Raw genomic sequence first — 18,495 nt, 5'->3', positions numbered from 1 at the left:
TGAGCCACCCAGGCACCCCCTAGTGATCTTATTTTTAAAGAATGAGGTTTTGATATTCCAGGGAAAAAGGTACCTTAATTAAAAAGCCCATGAGGGCATCATAATTTTGAAGAAAAAAAGTGCCTAACTTCTTACTGTCCAAAGAAAAAGTTTACTTGCTGTGCTCATCCATACCAGAAACTCTTTCCTGGAATTAACTTTTTTTTTTTTTTTTTTTTTTTTTTTGCTTAGGTAAATCTGATAAAACTTTTTTCTAAAATGAAAATAACTTTGTTATTTATTTGACCATAAAACTAATACATGGAAACTAAAAAATTAAAACATATGAAAAAAGCATGGAATAAAATAGAAAGCCCTAGAACCCACCCCAAAATGAACACAGCATTTTGAGAAACATTTTCCAATGCATATATACAGGAATAATATTTAAAATATTTAACAACTGGCATAGGAAAGGCACTGACCAATCAGAACAGACACTGTGACCATAAACAGCAAGCACGTCAATTACAGCCTTATCAGTATGTACTGGCCGAACTGCATTCCTGTAGGTGTGCACATGCATGTGTGTATATGCCAGAGCACCAAATATTTCTTCTAACTGGAAGAGGACCAGATTTCTGTCTATAGCCTGTTCTTTCACTCAGTAGGTATGGATATTTTCCCATACCAATATAAAAACATGTCACCACTTTTAATAATTGTAGCATTTTCCACTGTATAAAGCCAGAATAATTTATTTAACCAGTTCTCCAGTTTTCCAAATTTTTCACTATAAGGAATTGAGTTCAGTGGCTCCATTTAGGTTTGCTGCTTACAGTGTTTTGTGAGGTCACCTTCACTAAACTACCAAAAGGTAACAGAAAGATGGGCATTCGTTCCCTTACAAACTCCCTTAATAGATGGAGATCAGATCTTCCCTTAGTCTCCCAGCTGTCCTGAGCCAGTTCTACAGCGTCTAGCTTGCCGTACGAGAGGCCCCTGGCCAGGGCCGCTTGCTTCCAGGTCAGGATCTCCTAAAGGAAGGGGCTTCTACTCACCTCACCTACTTTGGCTTCTATGGAGTTCTGGTCTACTCCCACATTTTTTACTATCCTCGTTTCCTTCTGCACCTGGCCTGCCTGGAATCCTTCTGCCTGTCTACCTGTACTTGTCGCATGGCCCAACTCCAACTATTGATGCTTCCACCACTGCTGTGACTTCTGCTCAAAGACCTCACCCCTCACCTTTGTCTTGATCTTTGATATGGGCTGAGACTTCTGGCTTCTGGCTATCTTCTAGTTCCAGAGTATTACTTAGCCTTCTGTTAACTCGACTTTGTCTTGGGTCTAGACAAGTCATTTAAGTGCATAGTCCCTTTCCTAAACTCATTTGAATCAAGCACATAAATAAGAGGGGGTCCATGTCTCACCAGTTGTACAGAGCTCTGTAACTGGCAGGCTAGCAGTGTACCACTCGTCTGCCAAACCTAGATTTTTGGTATCCTCTGTAGCTTGTTGCCCAAACAGTGGCTCATAAAATCAATCTAGTTTATGACCACTGGTCTCTAATCTACTGTAAGTTCCATCATCTTTAAAACTCAAAATTCTTAGTGAATCTTCTGGAGTAATCAATAGCTTGCAGGGTGGAGTTGGAGGATACCAAGAGGTCAGATGTTTCAATAAAAAGTCTTATTGAATTTGATGTTGTAAGGAAAAGTGTGACTTCAAGCACTGGAAGTGAATCAAATTTTTTCAAGGAGGCAACTGCCAAGATTCTCAAAACAACCTGGCTAGAAGGTTGTTAATTACATGTGCAACATGTGATCAAGCTATTCTGAGAAGGGAAATGGGGCTGTTCCACTTGGCTCCACTCTTCAGAGTAAAGGCAGGAGGAAAGCATGATCTGCACATAGGATTAAAGGAACCCTACAGAGAGAGACTCCCCTTCCTAGAAACACAAAGTAAATAGAAAACCAGGAGGAAAAGAGTGAGGAGCTGGAGCAGCGGGAAATGCCAGTGGAGGAGAAGCCAGAGGAAGGCTAGAGGAGGAAGGGTAAGACTCAGAAGAGGGGGAAGAGTCAGCAGAAGGGGAGGAGCCACTGGAGGGAGAGGAGCTAGAGGAGGAAGAGAGGAGCCAAAGAGGGATGCTGGTTCCCCAACCCTGAAAAACCAGCACATTCTTATTGTGAAAACCAGGGGTAAGGGCTAGGGAGGGAAAAAAGAAAAACCTAATCAACCTAAGTAAGGAGGTTCCGAAGCTACTGCTGAGGGGAATTTTCTACATTTTGGTGTTATTTTCTCATTCTTTTAATATTTGGTTTTTATTTTTATCCAGGTTACCATATACATTTAACTTTGGAAGGGAGAAAAAAGTCTGGTCTCTTAATAAAAAATTAAGTAGTGGTGAGAGTTATGAAACAAATACTCAGGGCCACACATCAGGAGGGAAGACTGGCTGGCTTTCAGACAAAACACACATTATCCCACAGGTTCTGAACGTCAGGGTGAGGGTGGACAGGAGCTTATTCTTTCCTGTAGCTCCTACAATACTGTGCTCAGTGCCGTGCACATATATGCCCATATACATTTCCTAGAATACAGAACCTCTGAGTCTGTGAAAAGAAGGTTGTTCCTACCAAAAAAACTCATGTTAAGGGCGCCTGGGTGGCTCAGTTGGTTAAGCTTCTGCCTTCAGCTCACGTCATGATCCCAGAGTTCTGGGATCAAGCCCAGCATCACGTGCCCTGTTCAGTGGGGAGTCTGCTTCTCCCTCTTCCTCTGGCCCTCCCCCCACACATGCTCTCTGTCTCTCACTCTCGCTCTTGCTCTCTCTCTGTCTCAAATAAATAAAATCTTAAAAAAAAAAAAACCCATATTAATCCACGGGTCCCAACTGTTTTGTATCCTGCCTGGGAAGGGTGACTCTCGACTTGTCCACACTAAGCATCATTGATCTGTTGCTTACAGCCTTCTCCTCCTCCTTCTGTCTGTATCAAGCCTGACTATGCTTACACAGACTTATGTGTGCATGGATCTGTGTGTGTGTGTGTGTGTGTGTGTGTGTGTTGTCAGTGTAGGCGTCCCTTTTATTTTTTATAAATGGTAGCATACACAGTGTTATGGGTTGAATTGCATCTCCCAAAATTCATATGTTGAAGTCCTAACCCTCAGTACCTGAGAATGTAACCTTTTTTGGAAATAGGTCACTGTAGACTTAATTAGTTAAGATGAGGTCATAATGGAGTAGGGTGGGCCCTTAATCCAATATGACTGGTGTCATTATAAAAAGAATACCAGGTGAAGAGAAAGAGACACACACAGAAGGCAGACAACGTGAAGAGATAGGCCTGAGAGCCAAGAAAAGAGCCGGAACGGAGCCTCCACTCACAGCCCCAGAGGGAACCAACCCTCTGACAACTGGATTTCAGACTCCCAGGCTCCAGAACTGGGAGAGCGTACATTTCTGTTGCCAGCCACCCACATTGGGGTACTGTGTTATGGCAGCCCTAGCAAACTAATGCTCATGGCAATGTTTGGCCCTTAATTCTTTTTTTTTTTTTAAAGATTTTTATTTATTTATTCGACAGAGATAGAGACAGCCAGAGAGAGAGGGAACACAAGCAGGGGGAGTGGGAGAGGAAGAGGCAGGCTCATAGCAGAGGAGCCTGATGTGAGGCTCGATCCCATAACGCCAGGATCACGCCCTGAGCCGAAGGCAGACGCCCAACCGCTGTGCCACCCAGGCGCCCCTTGACCCTTAATTCTTAAGAAATAGAGCTCATTCCATATTTGTACACAAAAATCTACCTCATTGGTTTTAGTGACTACAAGGTAATTTAATTTAAATATTTCCTTATTGGTGGTTATTTAGGTTTTACTCAATTGTTGTTCTCAACAATGCAGCAATGTATCTCTTTATACACATAACTTTGTGCACGTATGCAAGTAAATCTGCTAGGTAAATTCTTAGAAGCAGAAGTGCTTGGGCAAATAGTAAAAATTATTGTATCTTAAGAATAAAAATAAGTTAGTGGCAGGGCATCTGAGTGGCTCAGTCAGTTAAGCGTCTGCCTTTGGCTCAGTTCATGATCCTAGGGTCCTGGGATCAAGCCCTGCTTTGGGCTCCCTGCTCAGCATGGGAGTCGGCTTCTCCCTCTCCCTCAGCATCACTGCCCCCACTCGTATGCACTCTCTCTCCCTCTCTCTTGCTCTCTCAAATAAATAAATAAATAAATAAATAAATAAATAAATAAATAAATAAAATCTTTCCCAAAAAAGTTAATGGCCAAAAAAAAAAAAAAAAAGTCTAGAATGGCCAGAGGATGAACAAGAGAAATGAATCAAGCGGGGGAATAGTGTTATCCGAACGTTAGCACTGACAGCATTGAGTAATGAATTAATCGAGAGTGGCCCCACCATCTGTACTGAGAAGTCAGTTTTGCTTGTAGTCTTTGCTGTAATCAGAGACAAACTTCTGCCCACACATACGATGCAAAAGTTAAGTCCATTAAGAAGCATACTTGTGTATTTGTATCTTAAATGCTATGGTGGACTGTGGGTTATAGAGAAGGGCTCGGACGGCCTCTCCAGAGGAGTCCAGCTCCTGGTTAAAAACCTAGGTGTAATTTTTCAGACCTGACCGCAGACAATTAGAAATGTTCTACCTGTGTCCTCCCAACATGTCTGAAGGGAGTCCAGTCGAGGACCCAGGCACCCTCCACTGCTCATGCTCTTTGCACAGTTGCATTCTGAGCCAGGGGCCTTCATTTCTAGGTCTCTTTATCTGAGGCCCTGATCTCCTGAGGCCTCCTTACAGGAGAGGAGGGAGTAAACTTGAAGACACTCTCACTCCAACTCAGAACTCAGCACTTTTGCAATCATAGCCCTTCGCCCGTGCCCTCTCCCTCTCCCTCCCCACCTCAGGCTCCATAGAAGTGCTGGAGCCCTTTGTTCTAAGCCCCTCAGCAGTGAGAAGACCCCCACATCTGTGCTGATCCACCTGCCCCGCCACCTATGCACCCTTCCATGGGGCAAAATGGAACAGGAGGAGTCCAGTTTTAGCCTTTGGTTTACACCATGGCTGCGCTCTCTCCCAGCTTAGCTGAGCTTCCGACATCCCCTTCCATAACCCTTCAGCTGCTCAGTGGTCTCCCCACCAACCAGGAACAGGCTACTCAGGGGTTCAGCATATTAACCAATCTCCACATTGCCCGATGTCCACATTACCCACTCCAGGGGACTAGGAATATCTTTGTGATAACCAGGCAACTAATCTCTTTGCCTATCTGGTCTCAATATATGAAATTCTCAGCATTACTTAACCAGCAAAAGGGCAAAGAGAGGAACTAAAATGTACTCAGTGCCCACCCTATATGCCACTCCCTTTACATGTATCATTTTGTTCAATCCTCCTAACAACCCCTTCTACTGGGTGCTATCATTCCTATTTTACAGATGAGAAAACTGAGCAACTTGCCAGCGGAAACTCCTGGCAAGGGGTGGTCCCAGCTAGCTGGGACCTGTTGTCAGCGCTCTGTCCACTACCCCATAGCAACAGTTCCAGGCTGGTTCTCCAGGAACTAGCAGCCAGGGTGAGCTGGTTAGCGGGGAATTCCAGCCTCGCCGGCATCTGGAGAAGAGGGTCGCAAATACCCCAGTTGCAGGGCCACACGTACCTTTGGGTCATCTTTCACCCCCAGAAACAGGTCATCCTTCAGCTTTTTTTGGCAGTGCTCACAGGTGCAGTCAAAGTAGTACTGTTTCTTCAGCTGCCTCTTGCGCTCTTCACTGACGTTAAGGAAGTCGATATAGGACACTGTCAGCTCCTCTCCTTCTGAGATCTTGCCCAGGGCCCGGAGCTCAATTCTGGAGAAGGCAAAGGAAAGAGGAAGTCAGACCCAGGGCCATCAGAGTGGGGTTTCTGTTCTTCAGGGTCTCAAGGAGTTGAGTCTCAAAGACAACGTCCACTAGCGCTCTAAGAAAACTCCCAATCCTCCCTCCCCCTGGCCCCGCAAAAAAGGGGAAAGGTGACCTAAAGGACAGTTTTCTGGATAATTCTGCGCTACTCATCGTAACAGTCAAATCTGTTCCATTGAGTTAATTGCTCTGAAATCCAATTAAATAGATTCCGGGTAGAGGGCTGGGCCTGGTCACAAAGTCATAGCTTCCATGCCTGCAATTATCTCAGTACATTTAGCTACTGATTGTCTGCAACAAAGGGGATTGACCTCCCCATTTCACAAAGAAGGGCGCTGCCACCCTGAGACAGGAAGGAACTTCCCCCGAGGTCCCACAGCACTTTGGCAACAGTCAAGATCAGAAATCAAGTGCCATTCATGCTTCACCTCATCATGCAGCTCTCCCTGGACTGTCCTCAGTCTGCCTCCTGGGTCTGCCATGCGCAGGAAAGGAGATGCCCCAAAGCCCTCGATTTGAGGGCCCTGCCAATATTCTAAATAGCTCCATGTGGCCAACTCCTGGGCCCACCAACCCCTTCTACAGGCATTGGTTCCATCATGATATTCAACAGTGATTCAGTGTCAGCTGAGTTAGGATTTCTAGCAGCTTTGTTTCCCATCATGAGTCAGCCAATTCTTGCAAGGTCTTAGAGTATCTCATATTGTTTCAATCGTGTTAAGAGAATTTTCAAAAATAAATTAATTTAATGTCACTTAAATATGAAAATATGCATGCCCCATTTTACCTTACTTGGAGTGGGAATCAGGGGATGAATAGTGACCACCACTCCATTCTCCCTTTTCTATCTCTAACGCCCTGCAATTCTAGAGTTCAGCTAATTGAGTCACACATGGACAATTTATTCAAGCATTTCTTGGAGAGATTAGAAATGCAGCCCAGAGCCACGGAGACTTAGAACCAGGAAGGTCCCCAGAGAGGCTCTCATCTTGACCTTTGCTCTACAGAGCAAAATGGAATCAAATGCCCAGGGGATGATGGGAATCATCCAAAGTCACGTGCAATGCAGGCCAACACAGACTCCAAGACACCAACCACGCCTACTCCTGCCTTCCCAGAGCCCAAACTCTCATGCAGAGTTTTGTTCTTAATCCAAAGAACATTTCAAGTACTTTCAAACCAAACCTGAGAAAGAGACCCATCTGAGGCCATTAATTTGTCATTAAGAAAAGTCAAAGCAAAATCTAACCTAAACCACTAATTCACAATTGGCCAGAAGCAGTAAACAGAATAATGTGAATAAATATTTATCAAAAATATCACAATTACGGGTGCTTTTTTCAGAAGCCAGTCTGAGTGGGAAGTTGGGGGTTATAAACAAACACAGTCCTTTAGTAGGTCAGTAACATCAGCAGTCCTCATTTTATGATAGGCAGGGCTTTGAGGGACAGTGTGGGCTTTGCTAAGGTGATGTGGACTAGAAGGGACCGTCATGCTTTGGGATTGCGAGAGTGAGAGAAGTAAAGCGTGAAAGATGGGGAAGAAAAGAAGCAAAGGAAAGCAAAGGCACAGCAGGGAGTGGGTGGGTGAGGAACAAAATGATTCCTATATATGCATTTAAAATACAGCATTCAGCAAAGACGAGACTCTGGGGATGCAGGAGGACATCACTGACAGAGAGCAGCCAGGAAATCTAGGGAAAGGGCGGCCCCAGCAAACCAAACAAGTGAGGGAGATGGGTCAGAGGAACAGGGATGTTTGCAAAGACTGACCCACCTCATCTGAGTGTGAAACATGGATTTCACTGCCTCATGACTGAAAGACAAAACAGATATCCGAATGGAAATCGTTACCGTTGGCTAGTCCAGTACAGCTAGCAAGGGGGCACAGCATCCCATCTGATGTAACCGATGTTTTGGCCATCACAACCACCTTTATATCCCAGCCCCTGCCAGCAGGGCTCCCTTGACAAGATGCAGCCTGGTATAGTGGAAAGTGCACTGGATTTGGAATGAGAAGTTCTGGATTCAAAGGTCCTCAGCCTTTCCTGGGCTCAGTGTTTTCAATTGTAACCTGGTAATGGGATTGCCATGAGACAGTGCATTTAAAAGTAGGTGGTAAAAAATGTAACGGGATGCTATTCGCCAGCATCTTGGCCGAAGAAGTGTTGCCTCTTTGGTGTCTATCTCCGGGACCGTGTGAACTGTGTATGGAGACTGGTTAGATCACACAGGTCGTGTATAAAATTTGTTGGGGTTAGAATTGGGTTCTTTCCACTATGGCAGGCAGCTAGGCTGTGACTGCAAAGTCACCTTTTCTTGCACAACAGCCAAGAAGCCAGGTAAAATGTGGCTGCTCAAAATTAGTGGATGCAAAGAAGCCAGAGCAGACACCAGAAATGATCTGCAGAAAGGGCTCCCAGGTTCCTGTGGCTGTCACATGTAGTGACAAGGGGAGCCCTGGGTCACCACTGCTTGGGGGACTGGCATCCTGAAAGCCCAGCCCCATATGTGGCTGAATTTGATCCTTGGCCAACCAGGCTAACCTGGGACAACAGCCCCTCTGAGGAGGATTCCATGAGGTCCATGCCAGTGACCCCAAGAAACTTAGGAAGGGAAATGCAGATGCTGGGGGAAAATTATCATCTGGGTCCCAAATAAACTTCTGTCTTGAGTGACTTTCTTACTTGCTTAAGAGCCTGGTGTCATGCAGGCCCTTGCTTCCAGAAATAGGAAGGAAACAGGAAATCAGAGTCCCTGCTAGATTGGGGTTTAGGCTTGATTCCTGACTGAGAACCAGAAACCATTGTCTCTGGTTTCCAGGAAGTTTTGGGGGGGGAACCTGCTCATTGTTGATGGCTCAGAGTTGACTTGCATCTGTCATGAAATCTCTTATCTCTAAGAGCAAAATAAGTAATATTGCTTAGGTCTTGTTCCCCCAAATTCCCCCAGCCCTGAGCCATGGACAACAAGGGTCTCTTCCTGTTTGCTGACTTCTCCACTTGTGCCCACTCCCAAGACACATTCTTTGTCCTTCTGTCCCCTGATCTGTGCCTTTGGAGTGGGGGTGGGGGGTCCTGGCCTCTAAAGGGCTTCATCACCCAGGGTCCTTTGCTCTCTGGCTTCCGGTTAGAGTTTGGCCAATGGTAGGAGACCAGAGAGTGGGAAGAGAGAGAGGTTGGGATATTTAGTCTCCTGGCTCCCTCTCTGTCTCACCATGGTTCCAGCAGTGGCTGCTTTCTCCATAAGTATAGCCAAGCTATTGGGTAGGGGGTGGAGAAAGGAACCTCTCCCATGGCTGCAGCTCTCACCAGCTATAAGAACAGTATTGTACACCTACCCCTCTAGGTCTAGAGGGGGTAATGGTTTCAGAGTCTAGATGTCTAGACTCTGGACATCTCACCATTCCTTGTTAATTTCTTAAACTTTACCCTTAGTTCTGCAGATTGTCCTGTTATTAAATTCTCTTTGGGTAAACTCTGAGTGTGCCTTCTGATTTCTGCTGGGACCTTGACTAATATATGCTCCTGCCAAGCACCTTCTCAGCTGATGTTGTTCTGCAGTGACCTCTAGATAGATAATCCCAGGCTTCGGGCTTTAAAACAGTAGTCAGTTGTTTACTTAACACATCTAGGCAGCCTCAAGAAACACGCAAAGACTCAGAAATTACCCACGTGGAATTCTTTGCTATCCTCCTCATTACCTTTCTCCTATCCACAATGGTTCTAGAATGAAATTTCTATTTGCTGCCTATGCTAGTTCAGGTTCCATGGTTTGGTTTAGGTCAAGTGGAGAAAACACCCTAAGGTCTCCCCATCCCCACACACCATCCCCAGTTAAAGACATACTCACTTGCCGTTGTTAAATATGACGGTGCAGTTGGGCCAACAGTTGTGGTTCACCAAGCCCAGGTTGGGGAAGATGCCCACACCCACGGCCTGCAGGCCTCTCTGGTCACTGAGTGTGAAGCCATTGCAGTTAATCTACGCAGAGGAAAAGATCAAAGAGTCAGATAACACACATAGATGAGGGACAGAACACCATCCTGGCTGCTGAAAGTTCAAGAAAATAGAAGACTCAGTATCATCCTGGAGATGCTTAGAGAGTCTCCTATTCTCTAGGTCACTCCAAAGGACCCTCAAGATAAGCACCCTGGGAGAGTACCATACTTGCCAAAAGGCAAAGCCACTTCGGAAGTTTTGAGTAGCTGTATTCTACAAAGGTCAAAGACAGAGCTTTTGGTTCTGAGAAGTCTCCCCCTTTTCCTGATTCTGGGTCTCACAGGAGTCTTCCCCAGTCTCTGTCTTGGTTTCTCTCTGTGCCCTGCTCTGCCTGACTCTGTCTGTCTGTGTGTGTAGGGGTGTGGGTGTTATGTGGCCTGAGCCTGTTGAGCCACTAGGCTTCTACCCCCACCTCTTGGATTCTTACGGCTACAAGAGGTGTGGCTTTGCTGTGCCAAGGCAGCACTCTCCAAAAGTCCTTCCTCTCCTCTCCCTGATGTCCACAGCCCACCGCTCCAGGCTCTCCATTATCCTGCCCACCATATCTGGGAAAAGGAATGGTCTCATTTCCAAAGTGACCGGCGGGCAACAAGGGATGGTGATTGGGTCTTTGCTTTCAATATGAACAGGAGAAAAAGTAGAAAGTGCAGATAAAAAGGAGGTAAATTTCTATCCAAATCTACCGTTTGGAGGTAACAAATCGTTTGTGTGTGGGATGCCAGCTTCTAAGAGGGAGGGAATGACTTCCTAGTAAGCAAGGCCAGAAAGACAGAAAGGGGATGAAATTTCTTTACTTTAGGCCTCTGTCCCCTCCAGTCCCGTTCTCGGCCTCCCCCGCCTGGCAGCCTCTGAATAGGTCTTGGCTGACCAATCCCAGGTTCCGCCCCCCCCGCCCCCGCCCCGGCCACGTTACGAGGCACCCTACCACGCCGAAGACGTGCGAGATATACTGCATGCTGAACTGCTGGCTCTGGGGCGGCCAGTACTGCAAGAAGGTGTCCACGTCCACCCGCAGCTCCTTTTGTTCCTCCTCCCCAAAGTGCTCCACGTGGTTCTGCAGCTCATCCACAGCAACCAGGCAGCCCTCCGTGAGCCCGGTGCCCTCTCTCTCCACCCGCCACAGGATGCGGGCTGCCAGCCTGAGGAGAGGGGCAGGGTTAGTGTTGCCCCGACACATTCATTCCTTCCACAAACACTTACTGAGTACCTATGGTGAGCCAGGCAGTGTTGAACTATACAAATGGGATTTCTTTTACCACGGAGCTTTTTACAGTAGGGGAGACCTAAGTTAAAAATTTCAACTAATGTTACGTGCTATGCAGAGAATAAAATAGGGTAACATGATGGAGAGTGGCTGGGGGAAGGGAAGCCAAGGTGGTCAGGGGAGGTGACAAGGAGGAGAAGCACTCGAGCTGAAAATGGAATGAACAGAAGGAGCGGGCTCTGTGCAGATGGGGAAGGAGCAGTGAGTACAAAGACCCTGAAGGAATGAGCTTGGCACAATGGAGAAACAGCAAGAAGGCCAAGGTGGCTGGAGCATAGGGAGTGAGGAGTAGAGAGCAAATACAGGTGGAGAGGTGGGCAGGAACCAGGTCATATGGGATCTATGAGACCATGAAAGGGATCTGGGGACACTGAGGTGTGGCAGCCTGGGTCTCTCCTGATAGTACGGCTAACTGAGAAGGCCACTGGAGAAGGAGCCTAACAACCTGGGTTCAAGTCCATTTCCAGTTACTGTGTGACCCTGGGCAATTCATCCGAACCTCCCTGAACCTAGCCCCAGGAGGGATAATACACATCCCCTGAAGTGGTATTTAGAAGACAAAGTAATGTAAAGGATGTCCACGTGTGTGAACTTATTTATAGTCTTAGTAATTAGAGAAAGAGGTGGGAAAGACAATCTAGGTGGGGAAATAGTAGGGGCAAAGGCTCGGAGGCAGTCAGAGCCTGGGCATATGCAGGAAGCAGGGAGGGGCTGGCCTGGTGGGGCACAGGGCTCTGGAGGAGGAGTGGAGGCAAGGTGGGACAGGAGGGAGCCCTGGAGAGCACAAGGCATTGAGCGTGAGACAGGGGTGCACTTCACCTTGAGGACAGTATGAGGGTCCTCTTGTTAACTGTTCAGCCCATGCCCGCCAGATGAAGCCTATGACTGAGGGACATTTTGGAAACTCTCAGTTACTCCCTGAATGCATACTGGACAGGGACCTTCGAGAGGTGGTGGCCTAAGGCAGATCCTGTCCCTGAGGGACCCCCTTGGCAAAGAACAGGCCTGCTTCTCCTCTGGTTTGGGTCACAGAGTTATTTCTGCCAAGATGCCCTGCTGGGGATCACAGGTGCTTGGGAACCAAGGTACTCCCACATGGAGCTCAGGACAGCACTGGAGAAAATAAGGGTTGGGTAGGGTGTCTGTTACCTCTAAATATTAGGGAATGGTCACAAAGCTCAGAGGGTAACAGATTTCAACTCAGTATCAGAAGAAACCACCAACTGGGACTATGCAGATAAAGTGAGTGAGCTCCCCACCACAGGAGGTAACATTTACTTTGTGCTTTAAAGACTAAGTAGGATAGTAAAGAGCCATCTGTAGTCCCACATTTACTGCAGTATAATTCATGAGAGCCAAGATATGGAAACAACCTAAGTGTTCATCAATGGATGAAAGGGTAAAGAAGATGCAGTAAACAAATATAATGAAATTTTATTCGGCCATGAGAAAGAAGAAAATCCTTCCACTTAAGACAGCATGGATGGACCCTGACACAGACAAAAACTGCATTGTATCAGCTATATACGGTGTCTGAAAGAAAGAAAGAAAGAAAGAAAGAAAGAAAGAAAGAAAGAAAGAAAGAAAGAAATTCAAACTCATAGAAACAGAGAAAAGTGGTTGCCAGGGTCTGGGGAGCGGAGGAAACAGGGAGAGGCTAGTAAAAGCACAAACTTTCAGCTATAAAATAAGTAAGGAGGATGCCTGGGTGGCTCAGTCAGTTAAGTGTCTGCCTTTGGCTCAGGTCATGATCCCGGGGTCCTGGGGAGTCCTGGGGGGTCCTGGGATCGAGCCCTGTGTCATCTCAGGCTCTGCTCAACGGGGAGCATGCTTCTCCCTCTCCCTCTGCCTGATGCTCCCCTTGCTTGTGCTCCCTCCCTCTGTCTCTGTCAAATAAATAAATAAAATCTTTAAAAGAATGAATGAATGAATAAGGCCTGAGGATCTAATGTAAACCATGGTGACTATAGTTGATAACACTGTATTGTATCAGTGAAATCTGCTGGACAGTAGAACATAAAGGTTCTCACTTGAAAAAAAAGGATGACTAGGTCAGGTGATAGACGTGTTAATTAACTAGGTGGGGGGGCATCCTTTCAAATGTACACATGTATCAGGTCACTATGATGTACTGTTTAAATATCTTACAATCTTATATGTCAGTTATACCTTAATAAAGCTGAATTTTTAAAAAAATTTAAATAAAATTGCAAAAGAACATTTTTTTTAAAGAAGCAGGAGTTCAACAAATGGAACTAAGGGGGATGGGGAAGCGACTGAGCCGTTTCATTTTGTAGTTTCTTAAAAATTTCTAGGGTATGACGATTCCATTCTGCACTTTAACTTCACACCCTACACACCCAGTGAAAACGCTCCCAACTTCATCTTCCGCGTCTCCTAAGTCCTCCACTCTCACTTCTCAAGCACCGACCCGCAGCCCTATCTGGCAGTGTCAGCCCGGAGATTTCTGGCCACAGCAGCCCAGGGTCTCCACTACCTGTTGCGAATGGCTTTTGCGTGTAATGAGTGCAGAGGGGGTGTGCACAAGCCCATGGACTAGTGCGCTATGGTGCTGGAAAAGCTCGGCATTTTTTCTTGGTTTGCCTCTCTCTCTCTTTTTTTCCCCTTTGCTCATTTGTTTTGTTTCTTAAATTCACATATGAATGAAATCACATGGTATTTGTCTTTCTCTGACTTATTTAACATAGGATAATACTCTATAGCTCTATCCGTGTTGTTGCAAATGACAAGATTTCATTCTTTTCTATGGCTGTGTAATATTCCATTGCATATGTATATATATTTATATATATACACATCTTCCCTGTCCATTCATCAGTTGATGGGTACCTGGACTGCTTCCATAATTCGATGATTGAAGATATGCTGCTATCTAACCATAGAGACCCACTGATGACTACCAGAGGGGAGGGAGGGGAATGGGGAAAATAGGTGATGGGAATTGAGGAGGGCATCTGTTGTAATGAGCATTGGGTGATGAATGGAAGTGCTGAATCACTATATTATACACTTGAAACTAATATTACACTCTATGCTAACTAACTGTAATTTAAGTAAAAACTTTTTTTAAAAAAGCTCTTCTTAAAAAAAAAAGATTTTATTTATTTATTTGACAGAGCACAAGCAGAGGGAGCGGCAGGCAGAGGGAGAGGGAGAAGCAGACTCCCCGCTAAGCAGGGAGCCCAATGCCAGGCTCGATCCCAGACCCTGGGATCATGACCTGAGGCGAAGGCAGACACTTAACCGACTGAGCCACCCAGGTGCCCCTAAAAAGCTCTTCATTTTTCAAAGGTAGCTGCTGCTATTGAGCTCTGGCTCATTTTGCCAAATCTTCAGATTTTTTTTTTCAAGAGAAAGCAGAAACCCTAATTTTTTTTAATGTGGAAATTCCCAGTTGTTAAAACATTGGCAGATCAATTTTTTTTTTTTTTAATTAAACACTAGGGAGGCATTGAGAACAGGTCTGCAGCCAGCTCCAGCCAGTGGCTGTAGACTGGAATGGCTGCTGTAGACACCCAGTTCTAGATGGGCTCCCAGACACAGAAGTGCCCCTCGCCAGTCTCTTTGAGGCTCTATCCTGATTTGCGCTCAGCCTGGCTTCCTTGGGCCTGGGAATCGTTGTCACTAAGGCCTTTCCCCGCCTGACATTTGGGAATCAAATGTCACCTAAGTCCCACCCTGGGGGCCCAGCTCTGACCTGATGCTCTCACTGGGCACCTTCCCATATCTCTTGATGGCCGAACACTCGTTCTTGTGGTTCAGCCAAGCATCTTTCTGGCAGGTGCGGTCACAGTAGTGGGCAAACTTGCACTGTCCACAGCGATGCAGCTTCTCCTGCCTCTTGAAGCAGGTATGGCACACAAAGTTAACCAGGCTAGAAATGGAGGAAGAAACAGGCGATTGAGGTGGCACAGCAGAAAAGGACCACACTAGACATTGGGCCCCAATGTGGGAGACACTACTGCACCCTGCATATAAGTCTTTCAATTTAACTCAGCAAGTGAAGATTTATGACCCATATGTGGTAGGCACTGGGAATACATAAGCCACCAGATGAGTGAGTGAACCTGCCTGAGGAGGCTATGATAGCGGACCCATGGGGTGTTCCTGGAACACACTGGAACAGACACTTGAGGAGCCCAGGAAGTCTTCCAGGCCAAGGGACTGGGTGGAAATTCCTCCTGGTCCCCTCGCCAAAAGCCATAGGTCACTGGCACCATGGCGTGGGAGGGAGCGCTCTGTGTGACATGACCTTCTCATTCTTGAAATGCAACGTCTCTTTCCCTGAAGAATAAAACTCATAACTATCCATAATATGATAGAACATGAAACATGATATATTTTACGCAAAATGGGATCCGTGCATTGTGACATATGTCACAGTTCTGTGTGTTTTGTAAAAGTAACAATTACAAGGTCACTGATGTCAGTGAGGTCATCCGTTGTGTTATCCTAGTCCAGACAGCGAGTGGCAGTGACACAGAAGATCGTGCCTGCCCACTCAGTGAGACAAGAAGAGAGGCGTAGGAAGATGAGGTTCCTTACCCCGTGCTTCCAGTCCCCAGTGTTCCCAAGAGAGCTGCGTGTCTCCCAGGTGAGAGCCGTCTTTCAGGCAGAAAAGGCCATAGGTTAGCATGAAGGAAACATACTTTAAGACATAACCTAACACCCAGAGCCAGTGAAATCTAGTATGAGGTACAATATCTCAGTATCTCTGCAATGTGGAAAAAAGAAATCCTGGCCACTGAATCAGAGAAATGATGAAAAGAAGTTCAGCAGTATGCACAGAAGCACTGAGGTCCCCGGAAAAAATGGGTATGGAAACTCAGGCTGCAGGTTAGAGTCTAAAGAAGGATCTCAAAAGTAGAGGAAAACAGGGGCTTTTAGAATCACAGAATCCTAGAGCCTGAAGTAAGAACCTTCAATAGAACATACAAGTACAGAAATCCCTTGTGTCTATCCCTGACCACGCCTTTTTGAAATTCCCAGAGTGAAAAAGAGTGTGCTGCTTCCAAGAACAGTTAGCCCATTGTTGGCCAGTCCTAACTACGGCAGATTTCCTCCTTGTGATAGGCTCGAATTTGCCATCCCAAGATACATTCTCCTGTCATCTAATTTGGCTCTCCGGATCCTTGTCCTGTGGAACAGGCCTGGGCAGGTCAGTGCTTCAAGAATTTGAAGACCGCTGCTGTGACGCCCCTTCTTTTCCCCTCTCAATGTTAAACACTCCCAGTGCCTTCAACAGTCCCATTCTGGTCTCCGTGTGCCCACAGTGGGTCCCTGCAGCCAAAGGAAGGTGGGCACAGCAGGGCAATCAAGCAAGATCCAGCAGCCAATGCCAGGGCATCAGGCTCAAGGATCAGCCCAAAGGCCGGGCCTCGTGGTCCCAAGACAGCATCAAGAAATGGAGAGACAGATAGAGAGCCAAGCTGAGGGCACAGCACGGGATGTTGCTCTAAGCTAGGTCCTGGGTTTCCAGTTTTCAGTCTCTGGGTGGCCAACTCAACGCACTGCTGTGTCCCCATCTGCTGTAAGGAGCATTGCTAATAATTGGTTATTAACCATGAAGTACTCACAGGCATGGAAGGTTAGTGGTTATTTACAAGTTTAGAGCAGATTCAAGGTTATCCCCATAATAATGTCTTCCTCACTCCCCTGCAATCCCTTAAGCTTTCCCAATCAGAGAGGAAGGGTAGAATTACACTCACATATCTAGAATTGCAAAGAATCTGCAGCTCATCGTAGCTACGCCACAGAGGGTAGTCCCTGCTTGAGAAGGTCATTTGCCATGAGCGCTCCAGCAGAACAGAACACACAGGCAGGGACCCTGACCATTTAGTGGAATCAACAAACCCCTAGAGATGGGAAGCTATGAATTTCTCACAACTGCCTCAAGTCAAGATGGCATCTGGCAGGAATGTGAAGTTCATCAACAGAGACTGAACTGCTGAAGAGCCCAAGTAATTTGGATCCCAAATTCTGTCTCCTGGATACTCAAGGGTGGATGCTGGGTCACAGTGCTTTATAATTATGGTGCCCAGAACAGAATATAGCATCCAGGTGTGGTGCTATTCACATTTCCTGGATCTGGACATTGTGATTCCATTAATTTTTTCAGCAAAAAATTCACAGTTATTTAAGATCAAATGACAAATCTAGTCACTAGAACCTCCCCAGTTTTTTTTAAAGATGCTGCAGCCAAGTCAGAGCTTCCCCTGATGTGTCCATATCACGCTGCATTCTTAAAATATCTTTGAGGTATGACTGACATACATATCCAAAATCTTTAACTTGATAGACTCTGACATATGCACATACCTGTGAAACCATCACCATGACCTAGACAGTGAACCTATTCATCACTCCCCAAAATTTCTTCATGACATTGAATTTTTTAACCTGAAGTGGGGGCTTTCCCCTTTATCCCTAGCTCTTAGTATTCCAAATGGTCCAGATCATTTTGAACTTTCATTCAGCCATGACTTCTAAGGGTATGCTGAGCCCTGAGTCATCTACAAATCTGAAAGCAAGTCTTAGGTTGGGAAGGGAAGGAGGAGCAGATGCCCACCTCTGGGGTATCAGGACCCAGAACAGGAATACAAACCCAAGGCAGGAAAGAAAGGGAAATGGTCTGGAGAGGGGAGAGTTAGAAGCAAGCATGATCATGCTGGCTGTCACTTGTGACTTGTCACTTGGAGCTCCATGCCCATCTGCTCCAGGGGCGCCCATCAGGGAACAACCCCACATCAGGACTGCTCTACCATTTCACACCCAAACTGATATTTTTAGAATATTCAAGCATAATATCCTCGTATTTTTATTGATACAGATATATTCACATTCACAGACATATTTCATGTGGAAACTGAAATTTGCACCTACCAAATATTACGCTTTGCAGTTCTCACACTATTTCACTGTTTCACATTTTAAACAGAACCACAAACTCCAGGTGGTCACCTAGAATAACAGAAGTTCTGCTGCATCATCTTATTTCTAATATATTTAAACTTCAGGAAGATGTAGTAGCACAGGGGCTGGAGACATGAACCAAGGCCTGCACAAGCTCAAGCAACTGAGAACATTAAGAACTTGCTCTTGCAACAAACACATGGTGGAGGGGTCGACCAGATGACTGAGAGTCCTCCAGATTACCTTCCAGGCAGAATACAATGTTTATTAAGGGATACCTGATTTTAAAATGTGCTAATCTGAAGTTTATGCAACAGCGATTGTTTTGAACCGAGACCAACATTTTTTTCCCCCAAGGAAGAGTATTTTATCCCTGACATTGTTTAGAATTGCTGGTGCAT

The 18,495-nt window shown here is 46.0% G+C and overlaps 1 protein-coding gene across 2 annotated transcripts in view; it reads right to left on the bottom strand.

Annotated features, from left to right (window-relative positions):
- The window catches only part of SMYD1 (SET and MYND domain containing 1), a 38,454-nt gene that overhangs the window by 9,144 nt on the left and 10,815 nt on the right, over positions 1-18,495 (bottom strand). The window contains exons 2-6 of one of the 2 annotated variants that reach the window (XM_002922340.4): positions 14,880-15,056; positions 10,823-11,036; positions 9,749-9,879; positions 7,674-7,712; positions 5,657-5,846 (exon numbers count right to left, since the gene is read on the bottom strand). In XM_002922340.4, coding sequence (XP_002922386.1) covers positions 5,657-5,846; positions 7,674-7,712; positions 9,749-9,879; positions 10,823-11,036; positions 14,880-15,056 — 751 coding nt within the window. The remainder of the gene's footprint in view (positions 1-5,656; positions 5,847-7,673; positions 7,713-9,748; positions 9,880-10,822; positions 11,037-14,879; positions 15,057-18,495) is intronic. The other variant, XM_019802883.2, reaches the window with a different exon arrangement.

This window comes from Ailuropoda melanoleuca, chromosome 4 (genome assembly GCF_002007445.2).
Source record: "Ailuropoda melanoleuca isolate Jingjing chromosome 4, ASM200744v2, whole genome shotgun sequence".
NCBI lineage: Eukaryota > Metazoa > Chordata > Mammalia > Carnivora > Ursidae > Ailuropoda > Ailuropoda melanoleuca.
The sequence above is the reverse complement of the archived record's forward strand: the minus strand, read 5'-3'. Positions and strand labels throughout refer to the sequence as shown.